Consider the following 24,026-nt stretch of genomic DNA (forward strand, 5'->3'; position numbering starts at 1 on the left):
TCTCTGCAATGGCAGGACTGAGAGGGGAACTGTGGTTTATGAGCCTTCAGAGACTCCTTGCTCCACTCCCCATACTTTGCAGGATAAAGCTCCAGGAAGCACAAAGAAAATTCTTTGCATAGCAGAAACTCTCAAACCGGTACAGAGGGTGCAGCCCCCTTTCCAAACTCTCAGAGAAGAATCTTGCAGTGGGCTGAGCAGTTTTGCTCTGCAGGGACACAGTCCTGATACACTTCTCATGGGCTCTCTGTCCCCGTGCCTCTCCATTTCTACCTGTCTGTCCATCAGAGATTCCTAACACCTGGAGCTTGGGAACCAGAACCTTTCCGCAGGGTCTCCTCCTCCAGGACAGAGCCGCTCCGAAAGACCCCGAAGATCGCTGTGTGCAGCCCTGCTCCCTGCCCTCTTCATGACACGGCAGCCTCTCTGGGGGACAAAGAGAAGCCAGTCGGGGCTGCGGTCTTCCTCGACGGCGAGGCTGGTGCCTCGGGCAGCCGGGGTGGCCACCCTGCCCAGGTGTGACTCCCCCAGTCACCCTCTACCACTATCCCGTGTTTCCTTGTAACACGCATCCTTCTCCGAAACAATCTTATCTTTTACGTGTGTTTGCATATTCACGGCCTGTCTCCCCCACTAGAAAGCAAGGTACCAAATCAGTGGCGACATTGTCTCTCTTCTCTGCTGTTTCCCCAGTATCCAGGAAAGTGTCTAGTTTATCCTTGGTGCTCAATAAGTTTTTGTCAAATGAATGAAGTGACTAGTGACCCTCTAATGGCTTCCCCCACACGGTAGAAGGTGAGGGTCCCCAAGACCACACACCTCGCTCAGTTGCTCTGTCCAAGTTCCAAAGACCACCTCCTCCCTGAGGACATTTTATATCTAAAGCCCTACCTGGAAGTCCCCATCTAAGCAAATAGTAGCTCCATTTACCCACTTGTTCAGACCAAAGCATCAGCCCTCCTGGACTCCCGCCTCCCTTTCTTCCATTGCAACAGCACATCCTCCTGGGACCACCTTCAAGGTATATGCTGACTGGGACCACCTGCCATGACCCTATCGCTGCCACCAACTCTCTCCTTGACGACTGCAACAGGCTCCCCCACCCCCCGGGGATCCCCACCTCCCTTGCAGGGGGGCCTTCTGAAAATGCAATTCAGCCCTCCCGCTTGCCACCCTCTTACAGCTCCCTTCACACCTGGAGTGGAATCTAAGAGCTCATCAGACCACAGAGCCCCCTGGCACCCCCATGATCACCACAAGCTCAGCTCCTTCCTCCTGGTTCCAGGGCCTGGGGCTCTGCAGGCTCCCCCAGCACCTCCTGTCCCCAGCCTCTGCGCCTGCAGCTGTCCTGCCCCCGAGCCTGTTTCCCCATCCCACCCCCACGGGCACCCCTCACTCTCTCCCCCATCATTAGGGCTCGGCTCAAGCACTTCATCAGCAAGGCTTCCCTGGCTGCTCCGCCTCAGACAGGGCCTCCCGGGCCTCACGGTGCCCTTCCCAGCACTTGTGTCTATTGATTGTGTGTCATCCCCTACGTTGTAAGCTCCCAAAGGACAGGGACCTCTCGCTTTATGTGCCGCTGTGCCCCCAGTGTCTAGAACAGGGCCTGCCACATCTCACATGCTCAACAAATATCTGTTGAATGAAAACAAAACGGTGACTGAAGGAGGGGGGTCCCTGTGTGGGGGCAGGGGGCGGGGATTCCGGTCGGGGCTCACGGTCAAGTGCACAAGAGCCCTAGTCCTCGGCCCCCCAGCCTCCTCACGTGCAGGACTACGGTCCTAGCGCCCCTCCCTCCGACGCTAGGCTCAGTCCTGTAACTGGTCAGCAGGCTGTGAGCAGACAAGACACAAGTGCAGGGCTGTGCGTTTCTCCATTTGCCCTCCAGTTCCCCGTGAGACCATGCCAGGACAGGCCTGCGGACGATGAGAGACCCACGGGTATATGTGCCGGGAACGATCTCGGCCAGGCCACGTGAACAGCCAGTGCACAGACCCAAAGTCAGGAGCTTGCCCGGTGTACTTGAGAGAGAGCAGGGCCGGCGCTGCAGCCCAGGGAGGGCGGGACAGTGGCAGGGAGGCCTCAGGGGTCAGAGCACGGAGGACCTTGCAGACCCTTGTGAGACTCGGGCTTTTTCCTCTGTGAAATGAGAGGCTGAGGCGGGTATGATGGTTTGAGTGCTGGTGAGAATAGGCACAGGAATGTGGCAGAAGCAGGGAGAAAGGGGGCTGGGGGAGGTTGCCGTCATGAGCCCGGGCTGGCCACTGTGGAGCTGGGAGAAGAGGTGGGATGCTGACCGCTGGGAGGTTAGAACTGAAGAATTTGCATGAGGACTGGAGGTGGGGGTGAGCCCATAAGAGGAGGGGAGTAGTTCTGAGCTGAAGACAGCACGGAGACCCCGCCTGAACGCCTTGGCGTCCTGCCCAGAGGCCCCCTCTCTCCCCTCCAGCTGTACTGGCCCTTTTCTCATTCCTTAAACATTCAGTTCCCTCCTGCCTCAGGCCTCTGGCACTTGCTGTGGCCACTTTTCCCTGGCTTTGCCCAGCTGATCCTTGTCATTGGGGTCACAGCGTCAAAGCGCTTCACAAAGACCTTCCCAGGACCCCCGCCCACCCCTATAGATGGTCAGCTCTGTTATTCTTTCTCCTTCCACGCTGCTCTTCCCCTTTCCCGTGCTCATAGTAATCATGTGCATAATCCTGTGTTTACTGGTTTAATGTCTGTCTCCACTGGATTATGGAAAGTAGAGCCCCTTCCTAGCCAAGCTCCTAGACAGGAGGCCTGCCTCCAAGTCTTCGTTCCTCCCGTTTAAACCCATGTGAATGTGGGAAAGCTACTAAACCATCCAGCCTCATCTTCCTCCTTGGGAGGATGGCAGGAACTAAGACCCAATGAGATCATCAACATAAAGCACTTAGCTCAGTGTCTGGGACATGGTTCAATAAATGTCAGCCACTACACTAGCCGTGATAAGAAGACTGGTTTGAGAACCATCTAGAAGCACTTAGTCTGTTTACATGACTTAACCAGGTTTGGCAAGCTTCCCAAGTGGTGTAAACAAGCAGCACTCCAGGTATCAGACTGCCTAGATGAGGCAGGTTTGAAACTGCCTCTTGGCAAATGCACAATTGGAGAAATAAAAGAGATGTATGGTGTTTGTTGTTTTTGGTTGCTTAGCATCTAAACCCGGGGTGGGTGGGCGGATCCCTAGATGGGCAGGAGGCAGGCTTCCCCTATGGAAGCCCAGTGGGGCCAAACTCCCTCTCCCAGATTCCTGAAGAGAGAGCTTGGCCACTCAACCTTGCACATCCTGGACACTGATTGAGGGTCACAGAGAAGCTGGGCCCATTGAGATGTTTCTCCTTTGATGCTGGGGCCCAGCAGCCATCACCAAGGGGCAGGGGTGACCATGAGGTCAGCACGCCCATCCTCACTAGTTCTGCCTGTGGTTCTACCTCCCAGCTTTCTGGGTCCTGTGCAATTGATACACCTGGTTCTCCAGGCTATCTTGTGATCTACGGGCCACCTGTTATCCTTCCAGAAAATTCCTTGTAGGCTATAGTTAACTAGAGTGTTTTCTGTTGTTTGCAACCAGGCATTCTGGCTTGTCTGCCCTCCAAAGGGGCTGAGTACCAACCCTCAGAAAACCTCGGTCAGCCCTCAACCTGGCTCCACCCTACACATCACCACGAGTACAAAATTTCCCTGGAGTGCTACACTCATGCATCAGCCTGTACTCAGAGAACACAGAAAAGAGGGTAAAGGTGTGGCTGGCTGTTATTTGAAAATATCAACTAGGCTTCTTTCCTGGTACATCATACCACCCTTCTCCAGCACAGATGGCAACGAGGGTGTCCCTAGGGCAGGGCTGTTCCAGAAGATACAGAAAGAAGCAAAAGGAGTTAAGCCTTGAATACTGAGGTGCTTGCCTCAGTACAAACACTGACCATGAAGGAGCATTCTCTTCCTACCCAGCTAATGGGCTGGAATGGGGGAGCACAGAGCTCAGGGAGGAAGCAGCTTGCTTCCTGGGTGAAGGCGTGGAGACACCACCCTCTCAGAATACCCAACACGTATGTACATGTACGGAGACCTGGTGGTGTGGCTTGTCTGGGCAGAGAAGGCTGGAGACAACCCCCTCTGCTGAGTTTTCCACAGAAGTGGCTGATAGAGGGTTCTGGGGTCAGAAGAGGCTGAGGGTCAGGATGACATGATGACAAAGGAATGGACCATGGGCCCTCTGGGTGAATGCTGGCAGTTGTGGGCACCAGCAGGAATGGAGGCCAGCAAATGATGGTCAGTGGGGCCAGAGCTCATCTTCACAGATGTCAGCAGAGAACATGAGTGTGACCAAGATCAGAAGCCCTATGCCTACTGACGGCCCTAGCTGGAACCCCAGGGAAAAAGGGAGGCAGAAAGGAAATTGACTGAGGAAACCCTGAATTCTTTAAGAAAATGCTTCTACAGCATGCAACATGGAAAATTGAAATGGAAATTAAAGTCAGTTACATTAAAAAAAAAAGTTCACACATCTGACTTTGTGGCCTGGGAAGTCTGTACCTGCTACAAAGGCATCCCACCCCAAGGAACCCCACCACCACCATTGCCCAAGAGAGCAAAGGATGGACAGCCTGGAGAGCTTTCAGGAGATTTGTGGAGAGAGACATTAGTAGGACTTTGAAGCCTTGGTAAAGTGACTTGCTTTTATTACCACCTACTGTGTCTCAGGCTCCATGCTAAACACTATGTGTATTATTTCTTCTTTTTTTAAATTTACCATTTTAACCATTTTATTTATGTATGTATGTATGTATGTATTGGCTGCGTCGCGTCTTAGCTGCAGCGTGCAGGCTCTTTCGGTGCAATGCACAGGCTCCAGAGCACATGGGCACCAGAGTGGGCTCTGTAGTTATGGTATGCGGGCTCTCCAGTTTCAGCACGTGGGCTTAGTTGCCCCTAGGCATGTGGGGTCTTAGTTCCTTGACCACGGATCAAACCTGCGTTCCCTGCGTTGGCAGGCGGATTCTTAACCACTGGACCACCAGGGAAGTCCCTATATGTATTATTTCTGAGAGAGGTGGGAAATGATTCCAAGATGAGGAAACTTCAGCACAGAGGCATTGAAATGCATTGGGCTGATTTCCCATAGGACAGCTTAAATCACAGTGGCTGCAAAGATGGGCTCTTTGGGTAACTGGGAATGCTGCTCTGGGGCTTTAAATCCAAAGGTGGTGTTGGGAGAGATGGGAGGACAGGGAGGGACAAGGTTAACCAAAATGCCAAGTTCCTAGAGGGAACTAAGGCAGGAGTGGGGCGGCCCCTGGTGTACCTAAGGGGAATTGCAGCTCGGTGGATCTGACCTGCCCCACCAATGGCCCTGGATGGGAGGAGGGAGGGGGGGAAAGGGAAAGGGAAAGGGCAAGGGCCCACGAGGCTCACTGAGGGTGCTGGGAGAGGACTCATGTCTTCTGTGGGATCTGGACCTAGGACTTCAGCCTGGTGACTGCAGTGGCTACTCCAGGGAGGTGTGGTCTGGGAGGGGCATTATGTGAGGACAGAGAGGAAGAAGGAAGGAAGGAACTTTGGCTGACAGCTGACCATATGCTCAGAAGAGACACGCTGAAAACAACGGTATACACTTTAGAAACAGGCAAAAATGCACAGATACATGCAAAAGAAAACCAAGAGACTTCCCTGGTGGTGCAGTGGTTAAGAATCCGCCTGCCAATGCAGGAAACACGGGTTCAATCCCTGGTCCAGGAGGATCCCACATGCCATGGAGCAACCAAGCCTGAGTGCCACAACTACTGAGCCTGCACACCACAACTACTGAGCCTGCACACCACAACTACTGAAGCCTGTGTGCCCTAGAGCCCATGTGCTGTAACTACTGAAGCCCGCAGGCCTAGAGCCTATGCTCCACAACAAGAGAAGCCACTGCACTGAGAAGCCTGCACACCGCAACAAAAAGGAGCCCCCACTCGCCACAACTAGAGGAAAACCGGTGCATAGCCACAAAGACCCAACACAGCCAAAAAAAAAAAAGAAAGAAAGAGAAAAAAAGAAAACCAAGGTCAGGACCTGAAGATCAAAGCTGAATTCAGCTCAGAAAGAAATCCATAGGACAAAGCAGATCTCTTTACACTGCTGAAGGGGATAAAATGTACACCAAATGACATAATATAAAAACATAGGTACATCAAGAAAATGAAAAGACACCCCACAGAATAGGAGAAAATATTTGCAAATCATATATCTGATAAGGGACTTGTGTCCAGAATACATTAAAAAAACAAAACAGGGCTTCCTAGGTGGCGCAGTGGTTAAGAATCTGCCTGCCAATGCAGGGGGCATGGGTTCAATCCTTGTTCCAGGAAGATCCCACATGCCTCAGAGCAACTAAGCCTGTGCGCCACAGCTACTGAGCCTGTGCTTTAGAGCCCGTGAGCCACAACTATTGAGCCCCCATGCCGCAACTACTGAAGCCCACAGGCCTAGAGCCCATGCCTTGCAACAAGAGAAGCCATGGCAATGAGGAGCCCGCGCACTGCAAAGAAGAGTAGGCCCTGGTCTCCGCAACTAGAGAAAGACCATGTGCAGCAACGAAGACCCACCACAGCCAATAAATAAATAAATAAATAAATAAAAATAAAATTTTAAAAATTTAAAAAAACAAAAACAAACAACAACAATTAAAAAAACAAACCTCTTACAACTCAACAATAAAAAGGCAAAGAACCCAATTTTAAAATGCACAAAGGATATGAATGGACATTTTTCCAAAGAAAATGTACAAATGGCCAATAAGCACATGAAAACATGCTCAACATGATTGGTCATTAGAGAAATATAAAACCACAGGCAGGAATTTAGGCAAGAGTTCCTCACACCCACTAAGATGGCCAAAATTAAAGGACAGGTAATAACGAGTATGAACAAATGGATAAGTTGAAACACTTTTGCATTCTTAGTAGGACTGTAAAATGGAGAACAGTTTGGCAGTTCCTCAAAATGTTAAACATACAGTCATCCTATGACTTGGCCTTTCCACCCCTATATATATGCTCAAGAGAAATGAAAATATATGTCCACACAAACACTTGTACAAGAATGTTCACAGCAGCATAATTCATCATAGCCCAAAAGTGGAAACAACTCAAATGTCCGGCCGATGAATGGATAAATGCAGCATACCCACTCAATGGACAGTTATTCAGCAATAAATGGGAGTGAAGTGTCATACATGTTACCACATGGATGAACCTTGAAAACAGGTCAAGTGAGAGAAGCTAGACACAAAAGGCCACATAGTGCATGATTCCATTAAGAAATGTCCAGAATAAGCAAATCCATAGAGAAAGGAAATAGATTAGTGGTTGCCAGGAGTTAGGCAATGGGGAATGAGGAATGACTGCTCGTGGGTACAAGGTTTCTCTTCATAGTGGTGAAAGTGTTCTGAAATAAGATAGTGGTGATGGTTGCACAACCTTGTGAACACACAAAAAACCACTAAATTGTACACTTTAAAATGAATACGTTTTATGACATCAATTATATTTTAATAAAGCTGTTATTTAAAAAAAAGTATGTAAGGCAAAAACTTTAGAAAATGCATGGAAAAGTAGACAAGCAGAAACACCTCTCAGCAGTTAACAGCTCAGATACTTGAAAAACAAAGAAAATAATCATGTTTCTCAGAAGTTATATGTTGCAAGCAATAAATACACCTTTCCAAGGGCCCCTCATCCACTCCTTTATTTAACAAATTTGTGCTGAGCACCGACCACGTGCCAGGCATCGTTCAAAGCTCTGAGGACATGGCTGGGGGAATCTCTGCTCTGTTGTAGCTCTGGTGTAGTTCTAGTGGTAATGTAATGTTTATAAACATATGCAAAAACTGACTTGAGCTGCAAAGGAAATCTCAATAAATTCCAAAAGAAATAGTACATACAAGCCCTATTTTTTTTACCACAACTGAAAAAATTAGAAATAAATAATAAAAGTAGAAATGAAACGCTCCAACCACTTAGAAACTTTAAATCTCTCTCATGGGGACTTCCTAGGTGGCTCAGTGGTTAAGAATCTGCTTACCAATGCAGGGAACACGGGTTTGATCCTTCCTCCAGGAAGATTCCCACATGCTGCAGAGCAAATAAGCCCACACGCCACAAATATTGAGCCCATGTGCCACAACTACTGAAGCCCACGTGCCTACAGCCCGTGCTCCACAACAAGAGAAGCCACCACAATGCGAAGCCCGTGCACCACAATGAAGAGTAGCCCCAGCTCACCGCAACTAGAGAAAGCCCGTGTGCAGCAATGAAGACCCAATGCAGCCAATAAATAAATAAATAAATCTCATAAGCAAACTTATGATCAAAAAGAACATTAAAATCCCAGTGCAGAGTATTTGGAAAACGAATTTATATCTATAAAATGTACACATAAATGTCTGTGGGATAACAGTTTTTCCAAGCACACTGCTAAAGTCAGAGCCAGGAAGGAGTTCCTTGTGATCATTACTGTTTGTAACATGTTCCTAGAAGGAATGCCCAATATAATTCTACAAGAGAACGAAATAAGAAGTGTCGTTGCTTATAAACAGCATCAGATAGGCAAAGATTGAAAATTTAATTCTCATTGCCATAAAGAATGGGGTGAACCTGGCTTGGTCGTGTCCTGTCAGAAGGGACACAGATTGATACAAGTGTACCCTTGCTTTGGTCCGGCAATCCCGCTTCCAGGAAGTTTCCTGCAGAAACCCTTACACGAGTGTTCAGGTAGGCCCCTTACAAGGATCTGGAAACAATGGTGCATCAGTGAGGAATTAGCTAAAAAATTCCACAGTGACATTCTGGAATACTCCGAGACACCCAAAAAAGAGGTAGGTCTATACATATCTGCTGTTCTTCAGTGGGGACAATTCTGCCTCCCAGGCAGGAAACATTTGACAACATCTAGAGACATTTATTTTATCATAAGGTGGTGGGCGCTACTGGCATCTTGTGGGCTGCAGACAGGGATGCTACTCAATATCCTACAGTGCACAGGACTGCACCCTAACAAGGAACGATCCTGCCCTGAATATCAATAGTGCCAAGGCTGAGAAACCCTGGTATACAATAACACGGGAAAATACCCACAATGAAGTGTTCAATTAAGTAGGAAGTCCAGAACCACATTTATGTCATGATCCCATTTTTTTCCTAAATATATTTATGCTTGTGTACACATAGAAAAAATACTGTAAAATTCATACCGGGATTTCCCTGGTGGCACAGTGGTTAAGAATCCGCCTGCCAATGCAGGGAACTCGGGTTCAATCCCTGCTCCAGGAAGATTCCACATGCTGCGGAGCAACTAAGCCTGTGCACAATTACTGAGCCTGTGCTCTAGAGCCCATGAGCCACAGCCACTGAAGCCCGCATGCCTAGAGCCTGTGCTCTGCAACAAGAAAAGCCACTGCAATGAGAAGCCCATGCAACGAAGAGTAGCCCCTGCTCACTGCAACTAGAGAAAGCCTGTGTGCAGCAACGAAGACTCAACGCAGCCGATAAATAAATTTTAAAAAAAATTAATACCGAACTGCTCATTCACTCATACTTCTTTTACCCGTTCAACAAACATTGGGTACCCTGAAGCACCAGGCACTGGTCTGTCCTATGTGCTGGGCATCATAGAATAAGGCAGTAGAAGCCCCTGCCTTTGTGTGAACTCTGGGGATTCACGGAAGGTTCCCAGGAAAAGTGAATTTTCTACTTTCCAGGCTTTTGAGGTTTTGACTTTTTTTTTTTTTAACCAGAAGCATTATATTACTTTGTAAATAAAAAAACAACAAATACCATAGAAAACAACCAGCACATAGACACAGATGGGAAGAAACGAGTCAGGGCAGGGAGAGTGCTACAGTTCACAGCAGCAGGTAGGCTGGGCAGGTGATAGGACTCTCAGCCACCTATCTGCCTGAATCTCCTGAAGTGAGGAAGGTACCTACGACCCGAGAGAATCAAAAGCAGCAGCAATGCTCTAGGGAGAAGCCCCACAGACGGCAGCGACCATTCTCAGCCGCTTGAACTTTGTCCCCATCTTGGGCAGCCGCCCTGGGGCTCTGCTTACCCACATGCCCTTGTAGTTCAAGCACCATAAGGTGGTAAATAGCCAGCATGTCCGTCCATAAGTCAGCATCTTTCTCAAGGGAGCCTTGATTCCAAGACCAAAGGAAAAAATTATCTGGCTACAATAGTGCCCTCTGCCCCAAGAAGCAAACAAAACAGCTGAGGGAAAGTGGGACTGGCAGGTGAAGGGTCTTTGGGACACAGAACTGTCCCTGAAGAAATGGAGGCCCCTCTCCTCTCCTGTCCCCTAGTGGTCACCCAAGGCTCTCCTCTGAATTGGCTTCTCTAAGGCCACCAGGATTCCATCAAGCAATGACAATAGTAACAACTGATACAGAGCTCTAATTCAAAGAAAAGATTTTTTTATATTCTATCCTTGCAGAACAGGTGCAATCACTGTTATTACCCATTGTATAGATGAAGAAACTGCAGCTTAGAGAGAGTTAAGCAAATCGTTGATGGCCTTGCACTCACAAGTAAGCCAGTAGGACCCTTCCTCCTATGCCACCCTCCCTTCCCAGAGTTGCCATCTTTTTTATAAAGCCAAATTGAATTTTTAGCTGGGTCTCCAATACTCGCAGCCAGTCTGAGGGTCTGCTAAGGACCAAGTACTATGTAGTAGGTTCACAATCTTATCTCCCAGGAGCAAGTATTCCCTGGAGAAAGCAGCCAAGTTATTTTTGCCTGGTCCCTGTATTTATTTATTTTTTGCCTTTTTTTGTTTGTTTGGGTTTTTTTTTAGTTAATTAATTAATTAATTTTTATTGGCTGTATTGTGTCTTCGTTGCTGTGCATGGGCTTTCTCTAGTTGTGGTGAGCAGGGGCTACTCTTTGTTGCCGTGCTCAGGTTTCTCATTGCAGTGGCTTCTCTTGTTGCAGAGCACAGGCTCTAAAGGCGTGTGGGCTCCAGTAGTTGTGGCACACAGGCTCAGTAGTTGTGGTTTGCAGGTTCCAGAGCATAGGCTCGTAGTTGTGGCGCACGAATTTTGTTGCTCCGTGGCATGTGGAATCTTCCCAGACCAGGGATGGAACCCATGTCCCCTGCGTTGGTAGGCGAATTCTTAACCACTGCATCACCAGGGAAGTCCCCCTGTATTGTTAATCACAGAAACAGGAAAGTGTGTTGGTTTCAGCCTCACTCTTCATTGAAACCTCAGGTCTATTCAGGCTCAGTGGTGGCGTAACACCCCTGGGCCTTTTGGGGTTACCGGGAGCTCTCAGCTGTCTTCTCTATACCACACAGGTGTGTGTAGGAGGCTCTGTGAGGCTACCTTCTGGACCACTTGCCTCAATACTTTCCTCAGTCATTAAACATATTTTTTCCCTTTTTCAAAGTAATATGCTCAAATAGTTTTTTAAATAATAAAAAAGCTTACAGAGGAGGATCCCCAAGTTTAGGAAACCCCAGGACCCAATCAACCCCAGGACCAGGTGCCAGACAACTAGGAGTAGCCCCTACACCCTAGAGCCTAATGAAATGATACACAGTAGCCAGTCCTACACCTGCTTAGCCTGATTATCCTGCCTTTCATACTTCCCATGAAATAAAAACCCTGGTTTACATTTTCCCCTCATTCTTTCTGCCTCCCTGCCAACCCTGGTGCCTCTCTGGCTGGCCCTGTGTGGCATGCCATGCCCCCCTCCCCTTGGGAACTGTAACAAACTACCTTTTCAATGTCAGTTGTCTCCTGATCTGTTGGCTTCACCCTACCTCAATAATAATAAAACCTACACTTTAACATTTTATCTCTTACTATCAGATTAGAAATATTACAAAACTTGACAACACTGTTGGTAAGGCTGTGGGAAAACAGGTACTCTCCTGGGTGGCTGGTTGAATATTCATGGAGGGGAATTCAGTAATATCTAACAAAAGTAGGTTTGTGTTTACTTTTGACCCATGAATCCTACGTCTAGGAATTTACCCAAAATATGTATCTCCAATAATAAAAAACACATAGGCACAAGATTACTAATTACAGCACCATTTGTAATTGCGAAGTATTGAATACCTGTACATAGGCAATTTGTTGAATAAACTATAGAATCCCCACATTACGGGGGATGGGGGAAGATGAGAAATCTCTATGGACTGATATGGAATGATTTCCAGACACATTGTTTAGTGAAAAAGCAAAGTTGAAAAGAATATCTATACCACCTTTTCTGTAAGAAAGGAATAATAAGGAAATATACATGTATCTGTTTGATTTTTCAAAAAGAAACACAGGAAGGATGTCAGAAACTGAGGAGACAGTTTCCTGCAGGGGGTAGAGAAGAGCACAGAGGAAGGCATGGAAATGTTGACAGACTCGTCTCTAAATATAAATTTTTGTATAGTTTTGACTCAGAATCATGTTTTATATACTCGAAAAAATATCAGTAAGGATTGGGAAGACCCCTAAAATGCAAACACAATCAACCCAAATGTATTTCAAATAAGCAATTCTAGGACTATTTGGTCTGTGTATTGTCAGACTGAGTGAATGAGTATATTATGTATTAAAGATGTTAGGAGCCAGATTTCCCACTGTTGGAGAAGAGAACTACAAAATGGACTTGGAGAAAGCTAGGGAGAATACTCTGGTTTTGAAATGGAATTAGAAATATCACTATGAACTTGTGGTCTTAAATATATATATATACACAGAAATAGGTACAGGGACTTCCCTGGTGGCGCAGTGGTTAAGACTTCTCGCTCCCAATGCAGGGGGCCTGGGTTTGATCTCTGGTCAGGGAACTACATCCCACATGTATGCCACAACTAAGAGTTTGCATGCCACAACTAAGGAGCCTGCCTGCCACAGCTAAGACCCAGCACAACCAAATAAATAAATAGGTACAGACATATGTGTGCGTGTTCCTAGCTCTGTCTGCTAAAAGGGCCTAGAAGCATTCTTCTTGGCATCTGCATAGGAATGAGTATTCCCCACTGAAAAGAACGTGACTCCTTGGAGAAATGACAGAACTCTAGGGCTGGGGCAGGGAAAGTACAAGTTGAGCACAGAAAAATCTTCATGTGCCAGGAAGTAAGAAATAAAATGATGGATATGGAAAAGGCTTACAGAATATGGGAAACAGCTGTAAGCAGATACTGTATACAGTTGGGATAATTTGAGCATCAAAATAAATAGTGGTAATAATGGATTATAACTCATTGAATAAAACAAGAATTCATGAGCCCACAGTGATAATAAATGAATGAATGAGAAGGAAAGTGCTTTCTTACAATAGAATACCAAATTAATGTAGAAAGAAGAATGGAACCAGAGCATCACCATTTTGCAATCATCACAGTAACAATTGATCCAGGTCAAAATCTTCAGTGGATTCTGGAGACTAAAGAGTGAAGATTTGAAAAAAAAAAGGATATCTGTAAGGTTACAGAATATCTCCCCATAAGTTACATATTAATTACAAAGGGAAAAGGACACCCTTTACAACGGAAAAACCTGGCAGACACCTCCTTTCACAAGTGATTAAAGTCACCATGCCCTAAGATGGGACAAAGCAAGACGTGCCTCCCATTATAATACTCTAAGGGACTTCCCTGGTAGTTAAGACTCTGTGCTCCCAGTGCAGGGGGCCTGGGTTTAATCCCTGGTCAGGGAACTAGATCCCACATGCATGCCTCAACTAAGGAGCCCACCTGGCACAATCAAATAAAATAAATAAATATTAAAAAAAAAATAATAATGCTCTAAGAAAGACATAGCACTTTCGTGCTACTCCTACCAAAGCATATAATTTGATCCTAATCACAATGAAACATTGGACAAACGCAAGTGAGGGACAAACAACAAAATTCCTCCCTTGGACTTTTCAAAAATGTCAATGTCATGAACAACAAAGAAAGGCTGAAGAAATTTTCTGGATTAAAGAAATTTATGGGACATGAAAATTAAGTGCAATGCATAATCCTGAATGGGATCCTGGGCCAGGGAACAAAAGCTAAAGAGGATATTGTTGGGCTAATTGATGACATTTGATTAGCTAAAGGTATTGTATCGGTGTTAGATTTCCTGATTCTGATCCTTGTACCTTGGATATTAGGAAATACAGCCCGAAGTCTTTAGGCATAAAGAAGCATGTCTACCACTTACTCTGAATTTTCAGAGGAAAAATGTATGTGTGTGTGTGTGTGTATGTTATATACACATACACCTGCATACATACCTAGGAAGAGAGAATATTAAAGCAAATGTGGCAAAATGTTAACCATTGGTAAAGTGTGTATATTCTTGCAACCTTTATGTAAATTTGAAACTGTATCAAAATTAAAAGCTACTCCCTGACCCCCACACAAAAGCTAATATGTAAACAGAAGGGCCTACTAATTGCCCAGCACAGTGAGTGAAAACACCCCCACACCCAGGCCTGTGTGGCTGCCTCCCAACAGGCATCTTGCTCTTGCTTGCTCATGGGTCCTGAGTTTCAACATTAGACTTTTTACACTAGAGCATGTAATGCTTTTGTTTAAAAAATTTAAGAAGAGGGGAGTTCCCTGGTTGCCCAGGGGTCAGGATTCCGGGCTTTCACTGCTGTGGCCCGGGTTCAATCCCTGGTCAGAGAACTGAGATCCCTCAAGCTGCAGAGTGCGGCCAAAAAATAAATTAAAAAAAAAATTAAAGAAAAGAGAGGGTCCCTCAGAACAACAAGAAAAGGTGAGTATTGTTGAGAGAACGCATGAATGAGTGAACCAGCGAATGGGGAGTGGGCGAGTGAATGGGCGGAGCACGCGAGTGACGAAGGAAGGGAAGAGGCACCCCCTCAAAGCACAGGCACTTTCATCTCCAGTCCCTCTGCCCGTGAGGCCCCATCCACTCAGGTGAGGGGGTGCAAGGTGGCTCTGTATGGCTGACACACCCTGGCAGCCGAGCCGGCCAAAGTGCATTTTCTTCCCCTCCCTTAGGCGGTCAGGCCAGGTGGATCAGTGCTGCTTCCTCCTCTCTGCCTGCATTCTTTGCAGAAGGGCACCAGGAGTGCTGAGGAGGCAGCATCAGACTGGCAACCAGGTGGCCCAGATCTAGCCCCAGGCCTGTGCCTGGCTGCCCCTAAGACTATCAGGGAGAATTTCCTGCCTTAAGCCTCCATTTCCCCGTTTGCACCTTAAGTAGTTTGGCCAAAGCAGTGATTCTCAACTTTGGCCACACGTTAAAATCAGCTGGAGACTTTTTAACAATTCCAGGGCCCAGACTGCTCCCCAGACCAACTAAGTAGGACGCGTCGGAGGGTAGGACCCAGGCACCCGCAATTTTTAAGGCTTTGCAGATGATTTCAATGCACAGGTAAGTCTGAGAACCTATGGGCTCTGATCTCCGAGGTTCCCTCTAGCCTCGTGATGCTGAGGCCCACCTGATGCCCTGTCTTCTGACTCTAGAGAGTTAAATGAAATGGGAGAATCACCCCGAACGTGTGAGTTCCTACCCTCAGCCCTTTGAGACAGCAGCCCTCCCCGGGACTTTGCTCAGCCCCACCCATCCTTCACTGAACCTCCTGTTCCAGCCCCTGCCTCCTTCATTCTGATGTTTGGAATCAGGAATTCAGGATCCTTGCGAAGGCGGAGCCTCCCCAGGTATGGGCCCGGATGTTCCTGCTCTCTTTTCACTCACAGATGCTAAGGAAGGCGCTGCGAGAAAGGGGAGAGAGAATTGGGGAAGAGGGGTAGTCTGTTCAATCCAAGATACTGTTTGGCTTTTCTTATCCCTTGAGGTAGTGGCTGCTAACCTTTTCCAAGGAGGGCTGTGCCATGGAAGGCCTCCCCTCCCAGGGGACCTTGGGTGGGTTAGCCTGCACTGCCTCCCCATAGACACAGCCTGAGGAGAGAGGGAGAGAGCATTGAATTTCAGTCCCTTCCTTCACTTGCAGCATCCTGTGCAAGACATACAACACACCTGAGCCTTAGTTTGCCTATCAATAAAATAGGCCCACGCTGACCTATCCCACCAGCCAATAACAAGAACATATTGTTTCACTGCAGACAGATGCACTGAGGCTTTAGAACATACTTTTTATGTGAATGGAAGCTCAGCATAAATGCTAGAGGGGCTGCTGATCTGACACCACAGAGCTGACCCATGGCTGAACCCCAACAGGACATGAGGGAGAAGCCCACAGGTGAGTCTTTAAGTCCTGTTTCCAACACGGTCCTCAAGGAGGATAGGGGAGGGGCCCGAGGAAGGGAGGGGCAGGGTGCCCTCCCCAGCTCTGTCAGCAGTGTAGTCAAGAGCAGAGCAAGTAGACCAAGGGTCCTTTCAGGGGGAGGCAAGTATCAATAGCTACAATTAATAACAGCAGCCAGCAAATTCTGGTGCGCACTACATGCCAGGAGGAGTTGTACTTCTCTTCACTTCCTCGTTTCCTTCTTACAAGCTTGTGAGTTAGAAATTATTAATCCCATTTTCCAGATCAGAAAACAGGCTCAGAGAGGTTAAGTAAGGTGTCACTGCTATTAAATAGCACAGGAAATATTCAGATCCAAATCTCCCTGACTTTAAAGAGACCCTGTCCATCCACAGGACATCTTAATCTGACAGATTCATCAGAAAATAAAATGCTTTTACATGTAGTAGGCCAAGCTGGGGGACATCTCATGCTCTGTGTGGGGTGAGTAGTGAAGGGGTGGGGAGGGCATCATTTCATTTCAGGTGTCTGGGGGGCTGAGGCTCAGCTGCTGCAAGTCTGTCTCCCAGCCCAGGGTGGAGCTTCCTCCATGACCCAGAGTGGAAGGGCACAGACTAGACTGCAGATCCCTACCCCAGGGGTAGGGACATTATTTCTGTCCTGAGAGGGCCGTGCTGGGCAAGAGTATCTCATTTCTCGGGAAGGATTTAGCAGTGTGGAAAAAGCACAGTTTAAGCCCTTAGCAGGACTGGCTTCATGGGCCTGAGATCAGAGCAGTTGTGCAAGGGCCCCGCATGCAGAAAGGCCTCATGCTTGGGATTAAGTGCTCTCCGTCGCTGGCTCAAAATTTTTAATAATTTTTGGTTTTTTTCTGTAAGTGAAATCAGATGGGATAATGGAGCATGTGCTGGAGGACTGGGAGCCAGAGCTATGGCTCGCACGTGTGGTCCCACTCTCAGCCCATCGTGCTCTAACCTCCACCAGAGTTCCTCATTCTGCTGTCACTTTTGGCCCCTGGCAGCGACTCAAGCAAGAGATGGGCAAGGCAGGACATGCTCTGAGGTCCATTGGCCAGGGAAGAGGCAGAGGCCCCTCAGTCACCCCCATCCAAGTACCAGAGTGTTCAGGTGGGGAGGATGCAATTCCCTGGGTAGCCATTTTACACTGGGCCCAACTTAATTAGTAGGTCACAGCCAGGTCCTGCCATTTCCTAATGGAGCAAACTCCACTTTTCAGCCCCAATTTTCTTGTCTGAAAATGGGAATGTCTATACCCCATAGGATTCTTGTGATGACAATGAGGTTTGGTTTCTTTTTTCCCCAAAAAATGCAAGTCTGATTATGACAGCCTCCTCCTGAACACTGTCCAAAGACTTGGCTTTGTTCTAGAATAAAGACCTTCACCCATACCAGTGCTGTCCAATTACAATATTACATAAGCCACACATGTAATTAAAATTTTTCTAGTAGCCACATTAAAAAAAGATGATTTACTTCACCCAACATATCAAAACTATTATTTCAACATAGAACCAATATTAAAAATTAATGACTTTTACATTTTTTCCTAAGTCTTTGAAATCCAATGTGTATTTTACACTTAGAGCATATCCCATATTTCACATGACTAGTGGCTGCAGATTGGGTAGCAGAGGTCGGTAGGTAATCCCACAACCTGATGCACATAGTCCCTCCCTGCTCTCTGCCCTGCAGCCAAGTTGAATTGCTTTTCTTTCTTCTAAAGAGCCACTGCCTCCCTGCACAGTGCCTTGTGCTGTTCCCAGGCCCTGGAAAGCTCTTCTCTCTACCCTCTGGATCCTACTCATCCTTCACATGTCCGCCCAAACACCTGGCCCTCAGGGAGAGCTCTCTTGACCCCTTTCCAGGCTTTCACACTACTGTGTATCCTGCCCTCGCCTTGCCCACATCTGTAATTTCACACTTACTTGAGGTCATTTGATTAACATCTATCTTGTAGACACCTCGGGGTTTTTGTCGTCGTTTGAATCCTCATTTCCCAGGGCTTAGAAACGCCCAGTGCAGAGCAGGCTTGGAAGGATATTCTAAGTATGTAAGAGGCCTGGCACCTGGAAAGTACTCTGTAATGTTTCCTTCTTTCCCTCCCCTTCGTTGAGAAAACTTCTCCTTATAAAGGTACTCTTCTAACTGTATAACTCTGTTAAGGAACTGGAGACACGAAGCTCTCAGTGCCAAATATGTTTAAGCAGAAATGAGTTAAGCACACAGATTATAAATATTTCTTCCTCAGAATGCATACCATTTAAAAACACTATCTCAGTTCCTTTTCATGATTTAAGCAGTGATTAAGGAAAATTACTCTTCACATCTTGACTGTAATTGCTGCCCTTTCTGTGACAGTTTTTCCTGTTAGGAGGAGCCACAGAGCAAGAAGGGGAGGTGGAGCTCTATGGCCCCGTCTAACTGGTAGATCTGGCAGAGAACTAAATGCTGTGTTGCTGCTGTCTCAACTCTTTCTCCAGTTCTCTCAGGTGAATATAAACAAGAAGGCTCAAATCAACAGTTGCCAATTGACCCAGGTGATAATGCCAAACCTGATGACACCTGCCTAGCTGAGGACTCAGCCCCTAGATGATGTTGCAAAGCCAAACTTATCATCTGGCTTCCTCCACCTTCAGTCAAAACTGATCCTTCTTACGACAGTTAAGTTTTAAGACTCACTCAACGCCCCTGTCCCCAAAGATGGTAGAATTAACCTATTTCTCGGCCTACCTCTCACCTTGAAGTCCCAGGGGGTGCAGTAGGAAGCAACAGAATGATGTGCACCCTTAAGAATACAGAGATCCGAGGCTGCACATTTCCTTGAAGCTTTCCAAATAGCCAACAAGGCACAAACAATGCCTATATATTGCCAAAGGTGATGCATGCCACTCATTGCCTATTTTAAATCCTAGCCTGGCTTCAAACTGCCAGTCTTTTGGTCGGTATAACGGGGCATACACCCCAGAGCTTGCCCAGCATTCCAATAAAAGCCTCAGATAATTAAAAGTATTTGCTTATGAGAGCTCCAGATCTACTTGTTACTCAGTTCTTTGCTATAATAACTGATAATGTTGAAAGGCTTTAAAATGGGTGTTTTGTTTCTCTCACAAATAAATTTCTGTATGATTCAGAGCTGGTGCTTAAAGTCAGAATTCAGAGCCACAAAGAAAATGACTTCACTGAAGTTGAACTGGATAGACAACAGCTGAGTTACCAAAATTTACTGAAAGTGAGCTGCTGTAAACTGGGCATTAACCCACAACAAGTGGAGAAGATCAGAAAGCTACCAAACACACTACTCAGAAAGGCAGGGTTTACAAGTTTCTAACTAGAGACTGGGCTCTAGGTGGGTAAAATTATGTTCTGTGACGCTAATCACTAGCTTTTGCATTACTAATATGAAAACAAAATCCAAGACACTGGTAATTCTGGCTGCAGGACAGCCAAATTTGGTAGCTAGCTAGGTTATTTTCAACCTGGTGTGTCTACAAATTTGCACACCTAATTCATGAACCCTTTCTAATCGTCTGAATTACAACTAATACCCACATTTAAGACCCTAGTTCAATACAGGCCAGCCTCCAATCTCTACAAAAGTCACTGGTCCCCAGGACAGAAAATAGAAACCCACTCTTAACTGCTTAGCAACAGTCAGCCTTTACGATCTCAAGAAACAAAATTTGAGGCATTTTTATGTATTTTCCTGATTCAAAATACAAACCTCACTTTTTACCTTCAGAGGAAAATTCTCATTTCTTTGGGCATTATTTTTTTTTTTTTTTAAAAAGCAACTTTCAAAATGCCTTTAGCAATTCTTATTGGTGCCTTGGCTTAGTATATTCTTTGTAAACTAAAAGCAGTGGGATGATCATACTTTCTAGATCTTTTTTTTTTTTGATGCTCTGGCCTAAAATTTTTTCTTGGGCCTAAAGTTTTTTCAAATTGGGACTTTATTCCCTTTGGAAACCTGCAACAAGGACTGAAAACACACACACACAGAAAAGAAAAAAAAAATTTTCAACTGCCAACTTAGTTTACCATGGATAGACAGACAGAAAATAATGCTTGGTCAATATCATTAAGCCTTTTAATCTTAAATTCACATGTATTTATGAACCATTATATAATTTCTTTTCTATATTAAGGACAAAGACATTCTAAGGCTATGGGACTTTCAGGAAGTAGAACTCACTTTAATGAAAAAAGGAAGCTCTGAACTGATAGAATACACACCATCTCTGTTAAGAGAAGCCCTGCTACAACAGCAATGCTGCAAAAATGACATATTAAGAAATCCCAGAAATGAAAAACTGGAATCAATATTTTGTAAATAATGAAGCCTGGATGCCAGTACCAGTTTGCTAACTTTGTGTGTGTACTTATGACATTTCCTTGCTTGCAACTTCTCTGGGTTGGGAGAAGAGTACATTCAAAGTGTTTTGACAAACACAAGTATAAAAAAAATTGTAAGTATACTTATCAACACAAGTTTAGTTTATAAAGTTGTATGCCAATCCTGATCAGACATAAGTATGCACTCCTGAGACTCAATCAGGACAAATGGCCAGGGTCTGTTCACATGAACTTAAGGGCAGGGTGAGCTGATGCAGCTGGGAAAGCCAGGACCCACTTGGCACACTAGTTCAAAAATCCCAGTTTCTAAAATCATCTCTTACCATCATTTCCTTTTTACACACTTTTTAACTTACCTATAATATGGCATGACTTAACACAACTTTAACCACCTTTAAGGGTACTTTTAACATACAATTTGCAGAAAAGCCAAGGCACAGCATACAGCATTGAACAGGTGAAGAAAAAAGAAAGTTGGCGCCCTAACAACTAGCTCCATTTACCAACTTTCATTAAAACACACCGCACCATCATGTCTTTATACACCTGTGTGATATCATCTCTTATCCTTATGGAACTGAGGAAAAAGTTATCAGAGACCTCTGTGTGGTCTCCTCCAGCACATGAAATGCCACTGTTCTCTCATCTCCATATTCTCAACAGCTCACCTTTGAAGGGTGAAGGGACACTGAAGCATTATATCAACACTTATATCACCCACTGCCAAGAGTGGAAAGTGTTCTGATTAGTGCAGGTGAAGTGTGTACCATTTTATTTCATGAGTGAATATGAGACCTGAATCTTCAATTTACTTAGTATCCACGGGATTATGGTTGGAGCATCTCAGCACTGTATGGAAGCCTAGCACCTAAGTCATATTTTTAAGATAGCATGACCCCTAATGAAAGCCAATTCCACCCAGCACTCAGTGTCCCATTGCCAGGACTGTGACAGGGGATGACAGAGTAACCCCCAAGTGCCATGTCCCTAACTTATTTTCAGTTTTGTCTTAACTAAGGTAAACTTAGGGAGGGGCTCAGGGTTGGTTAATGCCCAAAGTTACTGTTGTGGAAATGTGAGATTTCAGGTTGTTTTTAAATGAACACGGTAGAATAAATTTATTTGAAGAAAATTACTGTTGGGAGGAAAGCTTACTATAGCAGAACCTGCACAGGTGTTGCCTAGTAGTTAATACAGTAAGATTAGTAAGGGCAGCAATTTAATTACAAGGTTGATAAGCAAATTCAATACACATACCCATTCCCAAGTTAGTACAGCCTATACCAAAACCATTCTTACTTTCTATAGGCAAAATAGTTTTTAAGGCTGCAGATTAAGAAAAATCTGAAGCTTCAAGGGTAATTTTTTGGCATGTGGAATCTTAGTTACCTGACCAGAGATCAAACCTGCTAACTGATGCAGGGCCTTTTAGCTGCATGGATTTTATGCACCTGCAGGTGCCTTTAAAGTTTCAACCACTTCCCCCTTAAAAAGCAAACATTATTTAAACACTTCATGGTACTCCTATTAAGAGTACAACAAGGACAAAGAGCAGCCCCTCTGAGGTACAATGTAACTTGAACAAAGGGAAGGACATGCTGACAGGTCAGGAGAATGGCTCTTCTCACCCCAGCAGTTTCCCTTCCTGGATTGACAAAAATCTGACAGAAAAGCTTTATTGGAAGCTGCTTATACAGCAGAAGCAGCATCAGCTCCCTGGAGGATATCCAAATGAAAATCACAAAAGATAAAAATAATGTATCACAAAGAAAACATACATTTATGCCCTGTGTCTAGCTTTCAAAGACTACAATTAAGACCCTAAATCTTGCACTCGAGAAACAATACCCTTTACATCTGCTACTCACTGAGGATTAATTTCATGAAATACATTGTTTATAAATCTATTTTACTACTTACTACCTACACCAAGACCTTTTCCCATTTTTTAAAATTTAAATTTTATTAAGAAATATCATACATACAGAAACACATATACATACAGTTTAAAGAAGAAACCACCCACCCGGCTTCAGCAATCACCAGTTCCTCTGAAGGCTCCTCCTTGCCCTTCATGATCTCCCTCCATCCCTCCAATGCAATAAATTGTGTTAATCATTTCCTTGCTTCCATTTACGATATATTTAACAGCCTGGTTTGGACCTTCATAGAAAAGAAACCACATTGGATGTATTCTTCTGTTAACTTGCTTTTTTGACCACTAGGATTCATCCATGTTCACATGTGTAGCTGTAGTTCATTGTGACTTCTGTGGGATCCCACTATAGGAATATACCACAATATTTATCCAGTGGACTGTTGGACATTTGAAGTCTTTCCAGTTTGTTTTCGTTTCCTTTTCTTTCTATTAAAAATGATGCTGTTATGACATTCTTACAGGCACACATGCATGAGCGTTTCTCTAGGGTATATACCTAGGGGTGGAATAGCCACAAGAAGTTATGGCACAGTTATGCCAAACTGTTTTCCAAAGCTGTTGTTTCTAAACTTCTTAAAGTTTTTGACAACTAATCTATTTGGGAGGGCTGAGGGGAAGAAACAGATCAACTGTGAAACTCTCAAACTGCATTTTTAAATTAGGAAATTAAAAAATCTAATACAACGAGAAATACATTTACTTCTTTTACTTGAAATGTATTTTTGAAAACTACATGTTTAAACTTAAAATTGCTATCTCCTAAGTCTCAAATGTTTCTAAGTATACTGAGTGAAAACAGCAAGACTCAGAACGTATGCTATACTATCATATATTTTAAAAGATTCATACATAAATGCTCACACCCCCCCACCATCCATGTCCCCACAAAAAAACACTTGGAAAAATAATTCTTAACACTAGTAGCTCCTGGAGAGGAAGAAGAGATGGACAGAAGTAGAAGAGAGACAGATCACTAAACACTTCTGTTGTTTTTCTGAACCATATACAAGCATTATAACTGTCACACAAAATTCTTAAAAAGCAGTCACCTGGGGTTCTTTCATAAACTAAAAATCAGTCCAAACTCAAACTTGAAAACCAACGTGAATGAAGTTCCATCCCACAGAAAACATACACAAGTTCTCAAGTATTTTTCTTTTGTTTCATGCACATTCAGAATGTTTAAAAACATTCACATGGCTCATCTACAATGCATTTTTAAAAGCACAGAATGGACACAAACAAAAAAAACTTTCACCCTAAATTGTTCAGTTTTAACATCTCTAGAAACTTTTAATCAGGTGGCTGAACTCAACCCACGTGTGGTCAAAGTGTTCTCAGACCTCAAAAATAGGGCTGGTTATCCTCTGTGACACTAACTATATTGAAGAAACCAGACAGATCATCTGCAGGTAAGTAATGCTATAAGCAAAGAAGGTAAACGTCTCTAGGCTGGGCAATATGATTAGCTCAAAA

At 45.1% G+C, this 24,026-nt stretch overlaps 1 protein-coding gene across 1 annotated transcript; it reads left to right on the forward strand.

Annotated features, from left to right (window-relative positions):
- The first annotated feature begins 16,192 nt into the window (after nt 1-16,192).
- ANKRD40CL (ANKRD40 C-terminal like) lies at nt 16,193-20,548 on the forward strand. Its single transcript, XM_057717103.1, is given in 4 exon segments — nt 16,193-16,232; nt 19,405-19,565; nt 20,404-20,502; nt 20,504-20,548. Coding segments are annotated over 4 exon segments (345 nt in total).
- Nucleotides 20,549-24,026: the final 3,478 nt, after the last annotated feature.

This window comes from Hippopotamus amphibius, chromosome 17 (assembly GCF_030028045.1).
Source record: "Hippopotamus amphibius kiboko isolate mHipAmp2 chromosome 17, mHipAmp2.hap2, whole genome shotgun sequence".
In the NCBI taxonomy this organism is placed as follows: domain Eukaryota; kingdom Metazoa; phylum Chordata; class Mammalia; order Artiodactyla; family Hippopotamidae; genus Hippopotamus; species Hippopotamus amphibius.